At 36.5% G+C, this 24,530-nt stretch overlaps 1 protein-coding gene across 2 annotated transcripts in view; it reads left to right on the forward strand.

Moving 5' to 3' along the window:
* Positions 1-24,530, forward strand: part of VWA8 (von Willebrand factor A domain containing 8) — a 182,687-nt gene that overhangs the window by 89,558 nt on the left and 68,599 nt on the right. For both annotated transcript variants that reach the window (XM_061995180.1, XM_061995190.1), the window contains exons 22-26: positions 4,252-4,327; positions 4,971-5,106; positions 6,026-6,145; positions 8,068-8,273; positions 16,284-16,435. In XM_061995180.1, coding sequence (XP_061851164.1) covers positions 4,252-4,327; positions 4,971-5,106; positions 6,026-6,145; positions 8,068-8,273; positions 16,284-16,435 — 690 coding nt within the window. The remainder of the gene's footprint in view (positions 1-4,251; positions 4,328-4,970; positions 5,107-6,025; positions 6,146-8,067; positions 8,274-16,283; positions 16,436-24,530) is intronic.

Here is a 24,530-nt window from a genome sequence, read left to right on the forward strand (position 1 = left end):
AGTGATTTGCTTTCTTTCCATCTTTACCTGCCATCCAGCCTGTTTCAAGGTCTATCGATAAAGGTGTTCAGCTCTTCTAAACAACTCAGAATTTTCATTTGAAAAGAGCCTGGGAGAATGTTTCTGCCTCCCATGAATGGAAGAAGAAATGCTGAACTCATTGATTAGATTTGTGTAGAGGAGAATTTTATTCCAAACAATAAAGTAGCTATCAGGAGCAGTTCATCTCCTCTCTTTTTGGAGTAATTTTAAAAATTCAGTTACTTAATAGAGTTTGGGAAAATCTTGAAGATTGACAGGAGTAGAATGGACCAAAGAGTCTCTGTAGCTGATGGACATTTCTCCTGCTGCGTGCCATAGTTCTTCCCCAGAAAGAAGGCAATGCTGTCAGAGAAGTAGTAACTGTCACAGAGTAGTATGTTTGAATAAGTCTGTAGTCCTCAGAAAAATCTGCCTTAAGAGTAAGTAATGCACACATAGCAAAAAATAAATTAAAGGCAGTGCCGTGAACTAGTAAACAAAAAAACATCAAAAGAATTCTCAGAAGTCCTACTGTGAACTGAGTGGTACTGTCAGAAGACTTGGTGAGTTTCAGTAGCAGATCTTTTCTTTTTCTTTCTTCTTTTTGTCCTGTATGGAGAACTTGTGAAGATGGATTGCTTGATAAAAATAAAAATACATGCTTCCGAAAGACATTAGTGAGCTTTTGATGGCTTTCTTTTACATTCAGAAGATAAATCATTTCAGTTGAGTAGGATGACAGTATGTCAGACAGCTTTTCGCACTTGCTTCTACATTCCCACAGTCTTGCTTCTTTGTGTAAGAACTATTTTCATCTTGGGTGCCAAATATAATGAAATTAGGTTTTGATATTCATATCTTTGTTAGAGCCTAGTGAATATTAAAATGCTATTATTAATAAGTGAACGTGAGTTACAGCTCTTAGTTCCTTTTCCTGTGGGAGTGAAATTCTACAGCGTAATGTTTTCAGTGCCAGACATATCCTACCTTTAGGAAAATCTGCATATTGTATTAGTCAGAAATATCTCAGACTTAGCATATTTTTATTAGTCTATATTTCAGTGTCTTTACGTAATTCATTGTATACTGGAAATTTAAGAATAGAAGAAACCCTGAGAAGGCAAATTATTTTCAGTCATTCTTTACCACCTTTAGGTCATGTTAGGTTTCTGAAGAACAGAAATTAATGACATCTAATTATATAGCCTATGCTTCTGAAATGAAAATAACATTTATCAGTACTAACCCTGGCAAAATCATTGTTCTGTACATGGCTGAATGTAATAGCCTAAGCAAGTACAGGAGTTTTACATTCACTTACTCCATGAAACAATGGAATTTGTATTTGGCTGTATATTTAGCTTTTTTAATACATTGCAAAACCCCTGAAATATTTCATTAGAATATTAGGGCTAAATAACAACAATGTAGAAGGAAGGAGGGAACCATAGATAAAATAAGAAAAGCAGTTAGAAGATCTAGCTTGACCTGCTTCTGCAGGGGGGTTGTACTAGATGATCTCTATAGGTCCCTTCCAACCCCTATCATTCTATGATTCTATGACTTAGGATGTTAGCTGTTCTTTCCTTTTGATGTCATCTACAATTTTGTCTTTTTGCAACTTTTATAATAGTGCTTAAGTAAACTCTAAACCCTTTGAGTGTTTATTTCCCCTCAACATAATGGTCATTTCTGCCTTGCCTGAAGAATGAGATCATCCTAAGGATCCATGTGTGCTGCTGGTGATACTGAGCATGAGTTAGTATTCTGTATCAGGGATTGTAAGTAATCTCTGTAGAACCAGAGGATTAACTAGCATACCAAAAGTAAAATATACTGTTTTGTGTTACAGTAAAGCACCATTTGTGTCTTTTCTTCCATTGCCACCTGTGCCCACCCATGCCACCATTGGAGATCTTCCTTTTCCTGTCATGTTCTGTTCACTTTATTTTTTTCATGCATAGGTGCCAAGTGCAATTTTATGAGCTGTAAAGCCCCCTGTAATGCTTCATCTTCCTTTACCCTGTTACTGGCCCATGTTTTCCTTAGATCTGCCCATTTTCTCACCTTCCTATTACTATAAGGAGATCAGTGCAGACTGGACAAATCCTTCCTATTTTCACCTTGAATTTAACTCCTCAGAACATTTTCTAATTAATTATTTCTAATTAGTAGCCTGTGACTGTGCCTTCATGTAGTCTAGGGTTTGGTTTACACGTTTTAAAATTTTTCCATATCTCTGACTGCATAAGCCTGAACCAGAATGAAAACTGGTAATAGAGGTAGGCTGATACTTACAGGCTGAGAATTTAGTCCCTGAATAATCTCTGTTCAAGAAAAAAAGGTCTTTGGTTTATTGTTATTTTGAGGATCCATAACTGACTTCTCTGTGCAGTGTAGAAATGAGTAAACAAGCAGGATGACAATAGAAGCTTTGTTTTTCTGTCTGTGGTAGGTGTTCTAAGATAATAGATTAATGCTGCTGCTTATTTTAGTGGTTTAAAACATTGTATGTCACAAGTGAATGCAATATGAATATAACTATTTTAGGAAGTGTTGCTGCATGTGGCTGGTTGCATTTGATGGGGTTAAATGAAGTGAAGGTGATCCCAGCTTTGTAGCCTTTCCCCTCCTGGATTCAAGTTCAGATGAAGTAGCTAAACATTAAAAATCTCTCTTCACGCCTTATGCTTTATTCCTGTGCATGGGAAACACTGGATAAATCAATCATGACTTTAAAGCTAAACAAGAAATTATTAGTTATTAGGGACAGAAGTCCTGCTGACAGCGGTTTCAAATAAAGGAAATGTGAATGTTATGCTGTCAGTTTAAAACTGCAATTGGAAACTAGCCATTTAATAGTTTGCTGCAAACAGTACTGTGTTTGATTTCCTGTACCCATGGAGCTTATCAGAATATTGTTGGTTTTTTACAAGGTGTTACAGAATTGAAGAAAGAACTAAAGTGGATATTTGTAACAGTGAGCCAGCTTAGCTTAAACAAACAGTTTTGTTATGTGACATGGCTGTGAAAAGTAAGAGATTTTTGTTGCATCAAGTTTCACATGCAATGCAAAGATTACCAACTTTACATATTGACCAGTGTGTGGATCTCAAGCCGTGTAAGTGAGGCTCTCCTGCTGGGTTTTGTCATGTGAATAGCCCTTTTTTCTGTTCACACAGACTAATCCATTTTTTGAAATACAGGAGAAAGGATGGCATAGCCTACATGCCCTAAGATTGAATGGCATAACTTATTGCCCATGAAACCAGGCGAGTTACAGGGACCTTCTGCCATCACTCAGATCCGAATTATTCTTTAGCTCATTGATCCCTCTAAACCCCAAGGTAAAATGGGGCTGATTTTACAGGTCTTTACAAAGCTTTTGAGATGTATTTCAGGAGAGGTTTTCCATAGGTTATGGACATAATTTATATAGGTAAATCCAGTGTGGTGATATCTGCTGCTGGACCTTTCTGAATCACAACTGTTTGGGTTTTTTAATATGTACATTTAGTGGTGGTAGAAATAGATTAAAATAGTGAAGATTAAGGAATATTCTTCTGACAAATTTTAATTAACAAGAAAAGAATAACTTGAGCAATTCAAACACAAATAGAATTTCAGAAAAAATTATTATGCTACTAAAGCCCTTGTCCCAGCTGAGAGCTTAATGTCCATGATATAGAATGGAGCAAGTCCTAGTATAAATTATTCCATCTGATATGGTTTAGATAGAAGTAAAATTAACTGGTTTTTTTTAATGCCATAAGAGTATTATTTTAAGTCTTTTTTCCGTGGTAATATGTGTTTAAGAGCAACTAGAACTTTAATGATTTGAGTATAATGCTCGAAATTCTTATTTGATTGTTCTGGGGAGATCCCCCTGTTTGTCATGTAAATGATATTTTAAGCATATTTAGCTAGAAATAGTAGTAACAGTAGTTACTACTGTTGTAGTAACTAGCAGTAACTTTCAGTAACTATGTACCTAGATGCAAAAGATACACATTCAGTTTTCAGTGTTTTCATTTCCATGGTTTACGAGAAATTAAGAGCTTCTGTGAAAACCCTTGCAGAGATAGGGTTACTCATTATTGACCACTGCGCTGGCACAGCATTGTTCTCAGCTCAGGAGAGCCTTCAGTTTTCATTTATTATTTTGCATTTTATTGTAACTAAAATTCCTGTGTATTTTTAATTAATACTGTCTGATTTTCCACATTTCAGGGATACCACTGTACAAAGCCTTACCCTGCAACCTTCTGTTAAAGATGGTCTTATTATATATGAAGATTCACCACTGGTCAGTAGTAATATTTGAATAGTATATCTGGAAATGCTTTTAAGTGAAAACAAGTACTTAGACGTAGTAGCTTTTCAAATAAGAAAACTATTTTTGTTTTTATTACTTCTGTGGCATAGACAGTGAGTGTGGTAACATTTAATTAGTTTTTAGTTTGGTTATATTTACCCTATTTGTGGTGCCAAAGTGCAAACAAGGTGATAGTCTCGGGAGTCTGCACTCACAAAATTAGTATGGAAAATAATTTGGTATTAACCTGACACATTCTAACTGTTAGAGTGGTATTTTTCTCCTTCTTTCGCACCTACCTCCTAAGTTGGACTCAGAACAGCTGTAGCAACCATTCTTTGGTTCTTTCAGCTCCATATTGACAGTCTAGATGCAAACTGCTTTTGCATTTCTCTGTCAGCACTCCAATTCATTCCCAGTCAAGCTCCCTCCCTATCACAGCCCTTTCCATCCCTACCCTGGAAAAACAGAAACACCCACCTCCTCTCTCCCTGCTATGGTTCGATCATAGCTTTTCCCTGTTCTGAGTCCTGTTCTTGTCTCCATGCACCAAGATGTCCTTATTGCTGATTGAGTAATCAATAGTTTCTTGCATTTTGTGGGAAGTGGTTGTCATGTTTTGTTTCTTTTCTAGGTAAAAGCAGTGAAATTTGGACACATTTTGGTAATTGATGAGGCAGACAAAGCACCAACAAATGTTACCTGTATATTAAAAACTTTAGTGGAAAGCGGGGAAATGGTTTTGTCAGATGGAAGGCGAATTGTTGCCAGTAAGTAGATAGACAGCGTCTTAATAATTTACAGTAAAATGTAACATTGGACTAGATGATCTCTAATGGTCCCTTCCAACCATACCATTCTATGATTCTATGAATTACCTTACTAAGTAGAGATCCAAAAGAGTCCAAATGGAAAAAAGTACTTGATGATGCAAGGTTAACAATTAGAGAATTTACTGTAATTTTCTTTACTACTTTTGCGAAGTAGTAATGGCACAAAGGTTCTCTTAAATTCTTGTGAATTTTGCTGAAAGCATGGCACAACATTTCAGTTTTGGAAGTCCTTATAAACTATAGGTGGATATTTTTTAAAAATATCTTGCTATCAAGTCTCAATAATTACTGTGGGATTTTTAAGGAGGTAAAGGGGTTCCCCAAACACCATGTGTCACTGCATGGAAAACGTTCTCCAAGGGAACGACTCGTTTTGAAGAAACACAGTCTTAACATTTGTGAAACCCATGTGTCTCTGGCTTCTCACAGATTTTTGTAATAACCAGGAGGAATTTCAGTCCTGTATTCCCAGACCAGATAATGTCAGACCTATATAAAAACATGTTTTATTCACCATTGGCTTCAGAGTTTTAGTTAAATTAAATATAAAAAAGACAGCTAGTCTCCACTCCAAGAAGAGTGGATGCATTTTTATGGTTTTTAAATGAAATGCTTTGGTTAAATTTTCATGAAACAAATCATAATATTTTAAAATGAAACCTAGAACACTCATAGTTGAGTGTCAATGTAAGAAACTACTAAGCCTTTTTTTATAACTGTTCTTCAAATTCTAAGAACACCATAATTAGATTAGAAGAATTTTTCTTAGAGTTCTTCTCATCTAGTTGTGCCCATGTAATTAACTAAGCATTGAAAAGCTTAAATATGCAATTAATAAATTTTATTTCTTTTCCAGCTAATACTCATGTGGAGGGGAGAGAAAATGTGATAGTTATTCATCCTGATTTTAGAATGATAGTTCTAGCAAATAGACCTGGATTTCCTTTCTTAGGTAACGACTTTTTTGGCACATTAGGTAAGTGATTAATATTAAATGGTGATCTTTAATAAAATTGATCAATAGAGTAACTCCCTTTATTTATTAATTTCATGAGGAGAAGGGACCCTTACACATAGTGTTTCGTTGTTTCTGGTAAGACACTGGAGATGACATTCAACTTGAAGATTAACATGTAAATTTACATACCTTAACAAAAGTGCCTGAACTCTTCCTGAAGTGAACAGCTCTATGGGTCATCTGTGTCACAGTTCTTTTGTTTCAGGGATATGGGCAAACACAGCAGGCAAATAAAGTTACAATAAATCCTTGTTAATGAATGTATTTGCATACAAATATAGCAAAAACATGAACTGTTAAGCATCTTGATACTTGACACAATGGTTTACATAATTACTCACCATTTTTTCCCCATATCAAACAAGTCACATGTCAGGTGCTGTCCACTTCAGTACAAGAGGTAGAAGCTTGATGAATGGACAGTAGTTGAGGCAACTGCCTTTTTTGGTGTTAGCGGTATGCTACTTGCTTCTTAATCTTCATTAGCCTCTTCATGAACATGGTATTATGTGATAGATCTTATTAAAATACATATATTTGACCAAATATTAAATTAATCCTCGTTTCAGGTAAAACTGTCCAAATTCTGCATCATAGTTTTCATATCAACAGCAGTATCATTTCAGAAAGCTCCTGATAGGTCCTGAAGTCCAGTTCACCAGCTAAGAACGTATCAGCTAAGATTCCCCACAACTTCATCTCACAGCAAAACCAAGAATTTACATTGTGTAAGGGCAAGCGATGAAAAATTCATTGACATGTAGAATCTGGTGTTAGTTGAAGTGTGCTTCTGGCAAGGCTTTGGCAGTGTTACACCGCAGCTACTAAGTGAATAGCCATCCAGACTCCACTGACTGTGTTATCTATGTTAGCTGTGTTATCTATGTTAGCTTGTTAATGTACAGGTACCTTAGCTTGTGCATTTCTATGTGTTAGTTTTTGCCATAGTGCTTATTTTGCAAGAAATAATAATGTACTGATAAAACAGATGCAAACCCAATGCGATATTGTATGATAGTGTTTTGGTTTTCCGATGTAGTTCTCAGTGAATGGCCATTTCATGTCAGAGACTCATTGGCTCTGAATTTCACCCAGCTATGTTGCCCCAAGATACGGTAGTATAGCCTGTTTCCTCTTCTTAACATAATTTCCCACAAAATTGATCATCCTAGCATGATGCATTTGGCCCACACAGCAGAGACTCTATTGAGGTTTTGGGTTCTTCGTTGATTTTGTTTTTCAAGCACAGGGGCTCTTCTGCTTTTAATCCAAGTCACGTTTTCACCAGGATTTGATCATGCTTCTGCAAAGTTTTCTATGACTGTTGAAGGACTCTATGATTAAACTCAGTTTTATAGATTAACATGATTTAGGCCAATATAGTGAAAATATGTGGAAAGAAAATCTTGCCAAATTTCCTATCACACTTCAAGACAGGCAGAGAGAAAAGGCATTTCATCTAGATTCTCAATTGTGTTTGCATTAGAGCATTTCCTGCATATCAAGATTTTCCCTGTGTTTTGAAGGTGTTCACATATTGGTCCCATTCAACCTTTTTACTTTTTCTTTAAACTTTTTTGTTTTTCTTATTTACTGCATTAATTTGACTCGCTTTTCTTCCTGGAGTTAATCCTTCCCTTGTGATCACCTGCATTAAAATGATAGGAGAGATGTCAATGTTCCTGGAACCTCGATCTTCATAGCAAGGTTGTGCTTCACATTTTTCAAAATAGTTTTTGTCTTGTTTTGTTTTATCAAGCAGGTATTCAACATCCAGAACTGTTGCTTTTCCATTTAAGGTGCTGTATGAAACTTAAAAGAGCTGCTGTGATGCTATTTCTTTGTAAATTACTTAAATATATGCTTTTTTTTCTTTTTAGGGGACATTTTTAGTTGCCATGCTGTTGATAATCCCAAACCACAGTCTGAAATGGCTATGCTTAGACAATACGGTCCTGATGTTCCGGAGCCAATACTTGAGAAACTGGTGGCTGCTTTTGGAGAACTCAGGAACTTAGCTGACCAAGGAATTATTAACTACCCATATTCAACTAGAGAAGTTGTGAATATTGTAAAACATTTACAGGTACTGTATGTCAGATTTCATTGAAAACTTGAGTCCATCACTACTGATTTTTTTATACTTGAAAGTTTTAGAGAAAGATGCCATTATGTTCATGCATTTTTGTTTAATTCTTATGAATTAAACTGCATTTTGAAGGAATCATCATATTAAGATGTTCAGATAGTCTGAGGGTAAGGATTGCAGATGTACACAGGCAGATGTTATTTCTGTGTATTTATAGATAAAAACCCCCCTTTGAGAGTCTGTTTTCTATTATGTGAGAAAATACACCTTCAGTATGCACTGTTCATCCTAGCCTTCATTATAAAATTCTAAATTCAACATTCAGTACTTCCAGGACAGTTTCACTTCATGCTGCTACAACATTTTTGATTTTGACCATTTCCTGGGGGGAAAACGTGTTTCTGCTGCATAACAGTAATATATCACTGGTGTAATTTTTCTCAGGAAAATGTTGGATGGATAACAACTTAGAAAACAGGTCCTTAGGATCCATCATTGCTTCCTACAAACATTTTAACTTTAAAATTGTGAATTCGGGTTAAATTATGATTTTTTTTTGAGATTTCAGTAGAGTCTGACTTCTGTTTATTAATTATAAGATTTTTTGTTCTCTGAAATGTTTGAATGTAAAATATCTTAATGCTCTTTGAAATAGCAGTGCTATTTTGATACAAGTAATTTGTTAATTTATAGACTATTTCTTGAATTACTAAATCTTAGGTTGAAAAAATGTTAGTGGAAGTATTAAAGTAATTATTACAATTAGATTATAATTCCTCACAAATCATTTGAGTTACTGTTACAGTGTTTAACGCTGCATAGTATAACAGGGTTGCATTGATGGTCTTGTGTTTGTGTTCATGAACATATCCATGTACATTCATCCATATACACAGACATTTAGCTCCTGCAGCAATTACTGCTTTTAAAAAATCTACAATTCCTCTAGATTTCTGGGGAGGATAGATTTTTGGGCTGTGGTCTCTAGAGTATAAAAAGGTCTTGATACATATTAAATTGACACCACTATAATATCAGTAATAGGAAAAAAATGGTATCATTATGAACTCATAGTAAGGGTTTACAAAATTCAGACAAAAAAAGCTGAGGAATCTATCCAAATAAACACATAAGCAAAGCAGTTTATGAGGATCCATGACCAGCTGGTAGGTATTTGCCAAACTGACAGAACATGTACGTGCTGAGCTCTACACACAGACTTAGATTCAAAGTGAAAGTGGAAAAGCTGGTGGTTTAAGAGTCTTTGTTAAATGGACTCTTCCGTTCTTCATTCGCTTTGACTGTTCCTACTTTCCCTCCTAACTTCATCCCTTCATCACTAAGGAATCTGAAGCCATGTTGTCTTGTGTCACCAACTGGTGTGGAAACATAGGACTTGATTCTTTTTCCGTTTGAGTGTGAACAGCATCTAATTGAAGATTGGAAGAGCTGCGTTGCTAATTGTCTTGAGGGCATGCGCTTGCAGCTTCTTTCTCCTTCATTTAGCCAGATTAGTATGGCCACTTCAACCTGGATGTTAGGCACAGATCAGAGGGGAAGTTTCCCATCTGCTAAGTTTTCACCTCTTTCAAAGTCAAGTGTAAATATCCAAATAAACCTCCGACATGCAGCTTTGATTTTTTCTGTGGTATTTCTTTTCAAGATCCCAGTGTCTTTGAAAGGATGCAACATTTTGTTTACTGTAACTTGTTTTTCATTCTGAATAATGAAAAGGCTGGGAGTAGCCAAATGTAAACAATGAGTATAAACATAATGATTATTCCAAAGTAAGAAGCTTTTAGTTCAGGTAGAGAAGAAAGAGGAAGGAGGGAAATGAGTCAATAAAATTACTGGTCGTTAGGAAGGAAGGAGGGAAGTTAGTCATGTTGTTAAACAATTTCCCTTACAGCAGTTCCACAGCTCCCCTCTCTTTGTACTATTGTGTTGTTTTCTTTCACATAATTTTGGAATTTCTTGCTTCAATAAGAAAAGAATTGAATGTTTTTGAGAAAAAATTGCTGTTGATTACTGCTATCTGAGAGCACATCTGAGCATTGGGACTAGACAGTTAAAAAATGTTTTGATTAGTGCAGCATCAATATATTATTATGGCTAATTGTGGTCTTGAATGTATAGGATTATGTCTACCCTGTAGTTCCAAGAGCATCTTCCCATAAAGATTATGCAAGTAGGGAACCTGTAGCAATTTAAGCAGTTAGACACTGCTTTCAGAGCTAGGCTGCCTCAATACTAATTTGTTCTTAAGGAAAGGGTTTTTTGCTGAAGTTCAAGATACTAGTTTAAAGACCTAAACAGCAAACATAGGGAAAATTGTCTCATACAAATGCCTAACTTCATTGCTGAAACTATCTCTCACCATAAATTGTATGGGCAACTTATATCACACAGCTCTAAATTGCAAGTGATCCAAATATCACCTTCTTGTCTCACTTGCCTGCAGCTTTGAGACTGTGTCAAATGTCAAAAGTGTTGATGCTAATAGTGACTTATGGAGAAGCTGAGAAGTTCTGTCCTTGCTCCACTGGCTTTGCATACTCTGCTTGTAGCTACTGGTATATGCTATGACTGCTTCTCTGCAATCTAACATGCTAATTTTCATGAGACCTTTTGTGTGCTGTTTTGCAGAGCCAAGATTTAGTCAATGGCCCTGGTTACTTGGGCAAGTCCAGAAAAAATGGAGATTGGAGTTGGAGGCCTGTATGTAGTGGAGTCCTTCAGGGGTTGGTGCTGAGACCAGTACTGTTCAATTATTACTATTACTATTCATTAATGACGTTGATGAGGGAACAGAGTGTACTATCAGCAAGTTTGCTGACAATACTAAAGTCAGGGGAGTGTCTGACACACCAGAAGGCTGTGCTGCCATTCAACGAGACCTGGACAGGCTGGAGAGTTGAACAGAGAGAAATCTAATGAAATTCAAGAAGGACAAGTGTAGAGTCTTGTATCTGGGAAATAAACCCATGTACCAGTACAGGCTGGGGGATGACCTCTTAGAGAGTAGTGTAGGGAAAAGGGACCTAGGAGACTTGGTGGACAGCAGGGTGACTATGAGCCAGCAATGTGAGACCACATCTGGAAGCTTGTTTCCAGTTCTGGGCCACTCAGTTCAAGAAGGACAGGGAACTGCTGGAGAGAGTTCAATGCAGGGCTACCAAGATGATGGAGTGGAGCAACTCCCTTATGATGAAAGACTGAGGGAGCTGGGGCACTTGAGCTTGGAGGAGACTGAGGAGTGACCCATTATTTTTTACAAATACTTGAAGGGCAGGTATCAGGAGGATGGAGCCAGGGTTTTCTCAGTGATGTCCAATGACAGGACAAGGGGCAATGGGTATAAGCTGGAACACAAGAGGTTCCAAAGAACCACAGGACGAATTTCTTCACTGTAAGGGTGGTGGAGCACTGGAACAGGCTGCCCATATGGGTGTGAAGCCTCCTTCTCTGGATACATTCAAAACCCACCTGGATGAGTTCCTAGGTGGTTTTGCTCTGGCAGGGGGGTTGGACTAAATGATCTTTCGAGGTCCCTTCCAAACCTTAAGATTCTATGAAATAACTTTTTACTAATTCTACTGAGTTTGGGAAGGCTGAGATTTTTTGTGATAAATCTTCTGCCTGTCTGAATCTGAAATTGCTTTATAATAGTAGGCACTAGTATAACGGTCTTCAATGAGTAAAAGCATATGGTACCTTTGGACTCTGAAGTGTACTAATCACCAGGCTTTTAGGCCTATTCAGTAAGCTTTTGTGCTAAAATGGTACTTTTTTTCTCTTCAGCCTAATCTCAATGGAAACTAGGCTTACCAAATCACAATTTGTTTCTCAGTTTACTGCCAAATGCACATCAATAATAACCTTTTACCCTTTTGGCCAACCACAGTGAATCTCAGTTGCCAGTTCTCAAAGATAATTAGGTTTCTACTGGTTTAATCAAAATCAGCAGCTATGTGTCAGAGAGGACCAGGTTTGAAATGAGTGTCCCTGTGAATGAAAAGACAGAGGGAGAATTCAGCTGTTTTGCTTGGCAGTAGATGGTGCCTGCTAAAGACACAAGCACTGGTTAATCAGTTAGTAGGCCTGTCATTCAGGATGAGACATAGTCCTGATGCTTCTTGACCTGCTGACAAGATGACTGAAGAGGCACGGAGAGAGCTGACAGCATTCAGTGAAAATGAATTAAAGATGCAGGGGGAAGCAAAGGGCGCAGATGAGTAAGCAGGCAGGGAGAGATCTATTGGTGTCATGGGGACAGGGTGGACATCTGAAGGCACTAGAGTATGTAGGGAGGTGAGTGGTAGTGAGAACACAAGGTAGAAGTCTAAAACAAAAATCTGGACACATTACAGACTGGATACCAGATAGTTTGAGACTTTTTTTTCAGGGTAGTGGTAGAAGTACATTAGACTTCAATGTGTTTAGCATTTTTTCATTAAAATTCTGTATTTGTACTGGGAAACTACTATTTTGCTGAAAGCTTTTAGGTAGACTGTAGCCATACATGTACTCATGGAAAGTTAGATCCATAAAAATACGAATTTTCACCAAGATGAATTCTGTAAATCAAATAAAGAAAAAGAAAAGTTAAAAGTGAAACCTGTGTTACTTACTATTTTAAGGAATAGCCAAGAATCTAAGCTGTGAAAATGCTCAAGGTACACACAGAGGTGTTGCTTGTAAAGGGAAGAATCAATGAATGAAAACCAGACAGACTGATGAGAGATCAATATTTTCTCTAGTAATCTAGTTTTAAAAATCAATAGAAACCAAATGTTTTTTTTTTTAATGTTCAGCTCAAACATTCAAACTTTTCTTTTCTTTTTCTTCCTTGACTTCAAGTCATTACCTTTCTTCAGTAAGCAAATGTCCTGGCAGTTAGGAAAAAGTGATTGAATTTGTTCTGACTGAAACAAGTGAGTTGTAATTTTTGTTTGTTTGTTTGTTTGTTTAATAACTGTAGTAGAGGGCCTTTTGACAAGTGGCTTCTGTTCAGAACAGGTTTTATGGACAGCAGTGATCAGTTAGACCTGAGGAAATAAATTTTTTATGACATCCTACTTACAGAAGACACGTGGAACTGTTGAGGCAGTTCGTTGAGGAGAAGGGTGTTGATGTTGGCAGTTACGCAGTGATTCAGAAAACTGTGGGCATACTTGGAGGCTGCTAGTGAAAACAAGATAACATTCAAACCACTTGAGCAAGATTTCTGCAGTATCTAGTTCAGGGAAGGTAAAAAAGTAGATCATGAGTGAACAAGATAGCTTAGTACCAATTTATTGGTTGTACTATGCAGTGAGAAGGGAAGAACACAGAACATGCACACGCATCATCATAAATGTTTTAAAATCAGTACTTAAGGAAAGGGTTTGATTATATAGAATATGCAGAATTCTGGACATGTTTTGTTCTAAGTAGCTTTGCTGATTTTTAAACTTAAGTATGATGTACATTTTTATAAGTGTGTGGGTTTTTTTTTGTTCAAATGATATATACTTTGACTTCAAGATGCAATTTATGTTATAGAAGTTGATACTTTCACTATTAAACATTGTCACAAACTTTTTGCATGGACATGACATGTGAAATGTTTATATGTGTCTTTATTTAGAATAGCTGTTAGGAGAGGTTTTATTTTTAGTATCTGTTTCATTTAGTAAGAAATGGATGTTGTAACCAGGATGGCACAGACTGTAGGACAACTTGGTGTCGACTCGCTGTAACTTCTATTTTACTAAGCTGTGATAATGCAGAAGTTCTGATAGGTTCCTCATGGACAGCTTTGAAAGGCAGGACATAGTTAAGTGTGCTTTTTATATGAAAACTAGTACTGAAATACTTTGTGGCATATACACCACAGATTAAAAATAGGTTTGTACAAGCCTGTTTCTAGCAGTGGTATTCCATCTACCACAGTAACTAGCTCATTTTAGTATTCCTGGTGTCACAGGTATTTCAGAGATTTATTAAATTGGGAGAATATTAAACTTGTGACTAAGACTAATGTTTGACTCGGAGTGCAGGTCAAAACAATTATGAAAATTTTCTAGTTTTTTCTATTGTAGTTTTTATTCAGAACTCAAATATCTTTACTTTTAATACATTCCTAAATTTCTCTGACACTTGCTTTAAGTCTGTTTTTCAAGTGTTTTATATACCAACCTTACTCACTAATGAAAAAACAATTAAGTCTTTAACTCCCTGAAATAGTTCTTCACATGTTTATCACAGCTCAAGTGTCAAACTCAGATAGCAGCATCCAGGTACCTGTCTCAAAGATCTAGTGTTTGAATAAAAGGCTTATGAAGAAAAAATGAGAGGTTTAAAATAAAAATATTCTCACTCCTAGATTTTGCCTAAAAAGAGAAAATAAAACAGTTATGTGGTAATGTTCTGGGATATATTAATATTTACAAATATCTAAAGGGTGGGTGTCAGGAGGTTGGGACATCCCTTTTTTTGATGGTATCTAGCAGAAGGACAAGGGGTAAGGGAATGAAGCTGGAATACCAAAAGTTCCATTTAAACATAAGAAAAAACCTATTTTACTGTGAAGGTGAGGGAGCAGTGGCACAGGCTGCTCAGGGAGGTTGTAGAGTCTCCTTCCTCGGAAGTCTTCAAGAGCCGCCTGGATGCATTCCTGTACTACCTGATCTAGGTGAACCTGATTCTGCAAGGGGCTTGGACTAGATGATCTCTAAAGGTCCCTTCCAGCCCTACCATTCTATGATTCTATTATATACAGTAATTTGGTGATTTAAAAAAAAAAATCTATTGATTTTTTTCTATTTACATCTAACAAGAGTAAGATGACTTTTCAAATGCCATGTTAAAGAGTGTCTGTGAAAAGACTCAGTGACACATTCATCAGCTGTTTTTATCAGTGACAAGTTAAACCTAAATTTTGCTCAATACCTGTTCTGCTTAAAATATCTAAATATTCCTTTAAAAATTAACCTTATTTAAGCATTAAATTGTGGCTGCATAGAGTAAGGTCCATGTTTACTGCAACCTACTTTAAGTGGAGACAGGTGTGTTTGCTATTGGAGTTTCAGAGTAAATCAAAAGATAGTGGAAGTTTCTGTCTAAGCACTAGGAACCAGTTTGCAGAAAGGCTAAGCCAGCTTTTCACACCTATAGAGTCTTCTGCAGATACAAAAAAAAAATCTCTTTTTCATTTCAGTTTACTCCTATTATGTAAGGTCAATTGACTGCTCAGTCAAAGCTTTTAAGCCTTACAGGCTTCTAGGTCTTAGTGTGAAATGAGAGGCAGGAAAATGTGTTCTCTTCTTGCAGAACAATAATTAAGACGTGGGAATATGCAAGTGGCTAATCTGAAACTTAGAAGAGCATACTGACCTTAAATCATCATTCTGATTCTGTTGCAAAATTTCCTTTGATAGAAATACTAATGAAAGTTTGATAAACTTTTTTTTTTAGTGCACACAACATTTGAAGTACTGTTCTTTGCAAAGAAAATGGATGTTTGGAAATCTTAAGTGAATTTATTTTTCTACTAAAATCTGTCATGTCCTGAAGTCATTTTTAGTTAATAAACAGTACATCTTCTGCTTTTCTATATTTAACATTACAAATCAGAATTCTTAAATGAATTGTATAGTTGGATTATATGAATATATGTATCTGTGTCAGATCTTCATGGTTTACAGAAAGCAGTTCCAAATTTTAAAAATGTAGACTGTATTATAATTGCATGTTCTGTCGATTATACCACATTGTTATGTGTATAATGAAAACAATTCTGATGATGTTGTTGAGTGTTTGCCTACTGCTTGTTTGTTTAATTCAGATTTAGTGTCAGTAACTTCATTCTGACTTGAAGCAATATTCCTTCTTTATTCTTAAAAAAAAGATGGCTTGAACCATGAAGGTGGAGCAAAGTTATTGTTAAAACTATTAATTGTAGAAGTATTTAATGAAATGGTGTAACTTAACGGAAGAAATTTGAGGATCTTTCTTTCTTCACAGAAATTTCCAACTGAAGGACTGGCAAATGTTGTTCGCAATGTATTCGACTTTGACTCCTACAACAACGAAATGCGTGAAATATTAATCAACACCTTGCACAAATACGGGATACCGATTGGAGCGAAACCAACCAATGTGCAGCTGGCCAAGGAGTAAGGATAACATAACATAGATATTAAGACAAGAGATCTCTCATGATCACTTTTATGTAGTATGTTATCTTGCTGCTGATTTAAAAACAACCTGGAATACTTGAAGTCAATCCTCCTCTGGTTCAAATTTATATTCTTCCAAATAAGTTACAAGAATATAAAATACTTTATGATAGAGTATTTGCTTATTACTAATATTTAATATTCAATATCCATGTACATACCAGTAGTTTGTATGATAAACATATACATATTAATAAAGGGAAATACTTGTTTCTTCTCCTGTGTTTTAAATTGAACTGCAACACATTTTTGTCCTGTTATTTATCACCTAAATCCATAGCAAAGAAAAAATAATTGTCTTCAGTGGTAGTGGGATTTTGTTTTGCGTACTCTGAAAAGGCTCTACAAAAATACTTCTTCAGAAGAGTAGGAAAATGCATGTAATCTCTAAGGAACTTTTTTATATGTGTCTGTATGTCACTATTATTCTTTAATTACATTACCAGTTGACATATTGAACCATATACTTTTCCAGAGGTTAGACTCACAATAGCTCTTCTTTTTTTTAAGACTAATCTAAATTGTGAAGCAGATTTAACTCATTCAGCACTTCACAGATAACAGACTTAAGTAGATCATGATGAAAAGAAATTAGAAAACTTACTCTGTCTTGAATTCTAATACATAATTTACTTGTGGAGAAACAAATACTTCCCTTTCATGAAGAAAGCTTTATGAATATATGGAAAATGTAGTTTGTCATGGGATGTATTTATTTTATATTTGCTAAGGAGGAACTGATTCTTAAGACATGATGTCTTGATGTTAGGTGTCCATATGTAGGTTTCTCCTGGACCATCACTGTTATCATACCTAACATCCTAACTAGAACTATTAAAAGAAAGATGGCAATGTAATGACTGTGATGTACCTTAATTTTGATAAGAGTTACATGCCTAGGGAACCAGCACTTGAGAAACTACAAAGTCTGTCAAATTAACGCTACACACTTGGAACTCGTGCCATAATTTCTTTCCCAAAAATCACCTGCTAATTTCTATTTTTAAAAATGATGTCTGTTGTAGTTTTTGCACTTTACATAATTTTTACAAGTATGAGATGTGGATTTACATGAGTGGATTAGAGAGGATTCTTTAGTGATAAGAAGATCAGAGATGTGGGAAATACTAGGAGAAAGATTGCTGTAATGGGGACTAGAAGTGAGAAGACAGAGAAAAGATCTGATCATATTGAATTAGGGATAATTGCCTGATCATTTTGACTCTGTCACTGAGGTTTTATAGGACAGGTTACATCAAGGATGACAGACTTAGAAACCCCCCACAAGATGCTCATCAAAAACTTCATTTGACTGGAGCTGTGAGACCAAGGGGAGGAGAAACTTCAGGAGCAGGTTATACACAGCTGATGAAAGGAACTTGTTCTTGATCTTTCTATGTAAGATGGGGACTAGGCTGGCCACGTGGGTCTGATGATCCGTCAATCTTAGTATCTTGCTTGCATCCACCACAGCTGGCATTTCAGGTTATTCTTCTGCTCCATTCCAAGACAGCCTTGCTATTGGTCATGAGATCTAACCCTTTGGATCTTGTAAGATGCAGCTGTCTCACCTTAAATTGCAAACACATCTTTCAAGAATGGTTTGGGAACAGTTAATTCTGCCTCGAGGTAAAAGAACATCTAGATAATCTCTCCAAATCTGTCCAACACATATTTCAAGCTGTCTTGATGGACACTTTGAGGTAACTGGGTATAGTGTTTGGACTACTGCAGAAAAGGTGCTTCCTAAAGCTGCTACCTGTTTAGAACTAGAGTACACATCTCTTCTGTATTGTTTTCCAGGAATTTGTTAGTAGGCTAATGGTCCTAGTCTAGTCCACCCTACTTCCTTCAGAAAAAAAAGTAAGTTCAACTTACATTGTATGAATTTTGTCATGATTCATGCCTAAACTCTTCAAAGATGGAGTTCTATAACCTCCAAAAGTAAGTCCATCTTTTTTTCTGAATAACCTTGCCATTAGAAGTCATTAGTCTAAACACATGCAGTTCTCTCAATCTTCTCTCTTTTTTAAGGTCTCTTGTTGATTTTATTTTAATTTTATGCTCTCTCTTTCCACATGATGGATGTCTGTCTTTAGGCGTTGTGTGTGAACCTGGGCAGGTTAGTTTCTGCTATAGCTGAGTAGAGTAGTATGAGAGTATAGAACAGAGGTGTATTTCACAGAGCAATCCCTTAAAAAACAAAACAACAGTGTGTTTGCATTTCTTGCAATGTTTACCTCTTGTCCAGTTTTCTAAAGCTGAATATCCAGATCCTTTCTGCAGAAAACTGCATAGCACTTACCCATCTTTGATTTATGTAATCAACTTTCTTCATGCTTAAACTTTTCTTACTGTGTTGTATTTTTTCAGATTAGTTCCCTAACTTTTCAAGATCACTTACAATTTTAAGCTTCTTTTCATAGGTGCTTGTAGTCTCTCACAAGTCAGCAATCTGAAGTTTTACTAGGATGTTTCTGGTGTCCTGCAGAGGTACCCCTGCAGAGGTTAAGTTCTGTGCTGCATTCTTAATTTGCAAAATTCTCAAGACTTCACAGAATTGCAGAATCATTACGGTTGGAAAAGACCTTCAACACCATCAAGTCCAAACACTGATATAACACTTGCAGGCCCATCACTAAACTAAACCCATATCCCTTGGCACCTCATCTATGTGTCTTTTGAATATCTCTAGGAATGATGACTCCACTATCTCCCTGGGCAGCCCATTCCAATGTTTATCAACCCCCTTGGTGAAAAAGTTTGTCCTAATGTATAATCTAAACCTCCCTTGGTGCAACTTGAACCCATTTCCTTTAGTTCCTTAATATTAGAGAGGAGAGATAAACCCCTACCTCACTACAACTCCCTTTCAGACAGTTGTAGAGAGTGATCATATCTCCTCTCAGCCTCCTCTTCTCTAGGCTAAACATCCCCAGCTCCCTCAGCCACTCCTCATCAGAGTTGTTCTCGAGACCCATACCAGCTATGTTGCCTGTCTCTGGACATGCTCCAGCACCTCAATGTCCTTCTTGTAGTGAGGGGCCCAGAACTGAACACAATATTTGTGCTGTGACCAGTGCCAAGTACAGGGGAAAAAAAATCACTTCTTTAATCCTGCTGGTCACAGTGTTTCTAATACAAGCCAGGATGCCATTGGCCTTCTTGACCACCTGGACACACTACTGGCTCATGTTAAGCTGGCTGTCGATTAACACCCGGAGATCCTTTTCTGCCAGGCAGCTTTCCAGCCACTCTGTCCCAAGCCTATACAATTGCCTGGGGTTGTTGTGGCCCAGGTGCAGGACCCCGCACTTGGCCTTGGCCCATTATTCCAGCATGTCCCTCTGAAGAGCCTTCCTGCCCTCAAGCAGGTTCACACACCCGCCCAACTTGGCATCATCAGCACATTTACTGAGAGTGCACTCAATCCCCTCATCCAGGTCACCCATAAAGATGTTAAACAAACTAGACTCCAGCACGAAGTCCTGGGGAACACCGGTGTTAACTGTCTGCCAACTGGATTTAACTCCATTTACTACAACTCTCTGGGCCTGGCCATCTTGACAGTTTTCCATCCATCTCAGAGTAGGCCCATCCATACCATGAGCAACCAGTTTCTTCAGGAGGATGCTGTGGGAGATTGTGTCAAAGATCTTACCAAAGTCCAGATAGACTACATCCACAGCTTTTCCCGCATTCACTAAGTGGGTCATCTTGTCACAGAAGGAGACCAAGACTTACTGACTAGCATAATAAATTTCTCATTAATTCTATTAAGTAACATGAAAACTAGGATAATCATCTAAATCTGTGCTGCCTGAAGATGTTAGTCATACCTGCAGCAAAATCATTGGTATTTGCAAGAATACAAATCCTTATAATTAGAAGTTTTGCAATACAGAAGTATTTCCAGGAGATGTTAGGAAAATCATTATACTGAAATGCTGGCTCTTTTATACTAAGTTTTGTTGAGGTCTGTCAGTCACCTATTACTTAATCTCAAAACACTTGAATAAATCAGAGCTATTTAAACTACTACTGGAACATAACTGCTGTAAATATAGGAGCAAAACCATGAGAGACATAAGCAACATAGTACAATACAGGGTCTTGATAGAAGGAACTTTGATGGTTTTATCCAGCTGAAATTACAGGGGAAATTTAACAGATGGTACCAGTGACCCTTATGGGAATTTTAGCTAAGACTCTGAAATTAATATACTGAATCCTGGAAGGAAAGATTAAATGATATGTAATGACAATTTAGAAAAGAAGTTTTGCAGTAGCTATTTTTTCAAGAGATAAATTATTTTGTAGATGCTAATTTCCAAAATTGTTTTCATATATTACACCTGTAAAGTACTGCTTTACTTGGGCTTTTTGTTGCCTTAATTTTTAGTTTGTTTATCTTTTCCCCAAACAGGATCATAGGTCTTCAAAGATACTGACATATTCAGTGTTGTTCAGGTTATAACATCATGATACTGTCTGTATCTCCTGGTGTCACCTGTTCAATAGTTCATAATTTTTATCAGTATGATGTGTCAAGCAGATGGCTGGCCTATGATGCTTTGCCAAGACATAGTGCGTAAAATGGATTACTTATTGTACTGACTCATCTTTCTTTGTGTACAATTATACTTTGTTTTTCCCATTGACATCTGTTATGTCACATTTGTCTGAACTCAATGTTAATCTCCCATTTTGATGCAGAGGTCTGAGCCTTTGCATTTCCTAGGTAAAACAGCATTTAGCTCTAGTTCTGTGGCATTTATCCTTGATGAAATACATTTTTCCTACTGTGACTGTCTACTTCCAGGTGCTTGATATAACTTGAATATTCATTTTATATTAATGGCATTTCAAATATGTAATATAAATATGTAAATTTTCACAACTTTAATTTTGTCTTGAGATTGTTTTTTTGTTGCTTGGATTTTTTTTTACCCAGGTGATCTGTATTTAGTTGTTGGACCTGTCTTATACCATATGAATCACTTGTCCATCCTGTGCATTGCTGGGGGAGGTGGCAGGGGGATTGTGTGTGGTGTGTGTGGATCTGCAATTGACTGTCAGGGAACAGGAGGCCTAAAGTAAGACTGTTCTGTATGTCTACTGCTCATATTTTTAATCAAAAGGTGTTTAAATAAAGTACAGAGATTTGATTGGTAAGGAATTTTCCTTGTTTCAAACACTGTCTTGCTTAAGTCCAAAAAAGTTAGATGGGATAAAAGTCTCCATAGCTAGGTAGAGCACAGGCTGTTATTGAAGTCCTTGAATAATGCAGTCTGTACCAGTGCTGAGCTCATTTACAAGGTCATGTATTAAGCACCTTTGTTACTTGTCATGGTTCATGCCCACGGCTATACTGGTATGACAGCTGGCTGTAGAGAATTTGCACTCAATCAAAGATCAGCCTTATAAGATTCCTAGCCATTTTCCAGTATGTTCTCAGAAAGCTAAATAAATAACTTTATAAAGCAGGTTCTCTTGTCTCTTTGAACACAGTTGTTTGGTGGGCTTTTTTTGTTTGTTTTTAATCACCCTAAAGTGAACTTATTTTCTACAATTAAAAAGATATAAATGAAAAGAAATTGTATTCTTTAGGTGTGACTTTGAAAAAGTTTCCAGCAATAGCAGCCACTAGAGAATTATCTTTCAATAGATTGCCTCTCCTTAGACTGTTGCACTGAAGAAAATTGGGCTACATAGTATTTTTTGTAGAATTGCCCCATCAGCTGTAAGTCCTGTGCAATCACCTTTTCTAAACAAAATACATGCTTATATAACCTTTTAATGGACAAGAACAATATTGTAGAAAACTAGGATCTGAAATTATGTGTAAATAAACATTTTTTTAAATCTAAATTTTCCTTAAGCAATGGGCTTTAACAGATCCATAATCAAAGAACTGATCAGGAATAATACCTTAGAACCTGCTTTTCAGTCTTGATGTGCTCAGAAGATTACTACAGTCTTAGAAACTACAGTTTTAGAAACCCTTTCCAACCTTCAAGGTGTGAAAAAACCATGGATCATTCTATACACATTATCTGGAGAGAGCAGTGGATATTTAATACCATTTTTACCCAGCCACTGAACTTTTTACAACCATCAGATCTCTTTGGTTGCAGATTTTTGACAGTGCTGGCATTCCCATAGTATTCTGTCTGCCTTTTATGTAAACATATTTGTTTAATTAATTTGAAATACAGCTGTGTAGCAGGAGCACTTGTGAAGTTTCTTCCTAATACTGTCACCACAAGTTAATTTCAAATCTTGCTTGTTACTTAAAAGTCCTGGAAAAAGAAGATAACTTCCCTCCTTCACTGAATATCACATATATTCACTAGAGAAAAGCTGTTAAGATGTATACACATTTTCAGTGTGGGCATTTTGTTTCAGTCCTGTGCTCTTGCTCTCTTCTGAAAATCATTTTGGAGGCACACTGATTACAAGACCTTTAATGCCACTAGCTTCTTCAATACTCCTAGTCTTTCTCAGGCAGGTTTATAAGAGAGAGCAGTGAGATGGAGTAATAAAGAATCATTAGGCCCTGGAAGAATAAGACTTCTATTACTTGTGACAAAAAACTCTGTGTTATGAATTCTGCTTTTTGTTTTATTCTTAAATTCTGATGTACCTTTCACTATGCTTTGCTTTTCATGGTGACTTGGTCTGCTGCCTCACAGAAACTAAAGCATTCAGAAAAAGGGAAGAGAACAAAGCCTTAAGAATCTAGGAGAATCGAAAAATCATTTTTCCTGAGGGAAGAGAGAAGCTATTAGTAAAGCAAATCCCCGAAAAGCTGAACCAATCTTGTTTCCTTGGGAATGCAATCTGTATTTCTGTTACTATATAAAGCAGGGTATTTGGTTAGAGCTGGTTATTAACATACGTTTTGGTTTAAAATTTAATAAGTATTCATGATTATTAGTGAAGCCATAGGTTTCTAGGATGTTGTCCATGGGAGTAATGTGCAAAGAATTAAAACTGAAGTCCAAACCCTTGTAGAAGCTGATATTCCACTGAGCTAATGGGAAACAACTATTCCTGATTATTGGCACATCAGAGATTATGGTACTCAGAGTATCCTAGCAAAAAAAAAAATCTCCAGTTTCTTTTTGCATACAAGACAGTTTTGGCTCGAGACATAACCGATGTTTTGCCAACAATTAATTTTGAAAACCAGATGTAAGCCTGAAGTAAAATTCCAGTTTGTGGATAAACTGACATTTAGTTTAGTGACTTGTCAGTTTGCCTATTTTCTGATTGCATGAAGAAATTTATCTAAGAGTTGTGTGTATGTTGAAATAGTGCATCCTGAGTGTTTTTTTCCTAGTAGTGTTGGATGTTGTAACCTACAGTATATTGTAGTTGCATTTCTTTCGAGTCTGCCTTAATTTCTCTTCTTAATTTATGAAGAATCTGGCTGGGATGACTAGTCTAAAAAATGGAAAAATGCACACTGTAGTGAGGAAGAATGCAAAATAAATCACTCTTCAAACATTGATATCTCTTGATATCCTTAACTAGGCAACAAACATGCAGTGGAGACTCTATTGGTTCTTTGCCTAAGAGGAGGAATTAATGAGATGCACATTCCTCACTACATGCCCCAATGGCACATTGCTGGCAGATGGATATTTATCTATGAGCACCATCAATTTGTAGCATCCAAACCCTTTTCTGTTTGCAAAAGCTGTCTGGCTATCGAACTGCCTCTGCAGATGGTCCAAACACAGAATGGAGATGGGGGCTTAGTGACTGTCCACCTGTCCAGTGTGCACTGGCTTCTTAAGGTTTCTTGAGATTTGGCATCAGTATACCAGTAAGAAATGTTAGTGCAGCTTTTTCTGTATGACTCGCAGAAATTAGAGGACATTAGTGTTCATTCTCTCAATCTTCCTTAAAGTTCTCAGTGAAAAAACCCCTAAAATTAAAACCTCCAAGATTCATATGTAGTCCAACTGAGGGGTTTTTGTTTGGTTGGTTTTTTGTTCTTTAAATTCTTTCTTATTCTGAAAAA

Source organism: Colius striatus, chromosome 1 (genome assembly GCF_028858725.1).
Source record: "Colius striatus isolate bColStr4 chromosome 1, bColStr4.1.hap1, whole genome shotgun sequence".
In the NCBI taxonomy this organism is placed as follows: Eukaryota; Metazoa; Chordata; class Aves; order Coliiformes; family Coliidae; genus Colius; species Colius striatus.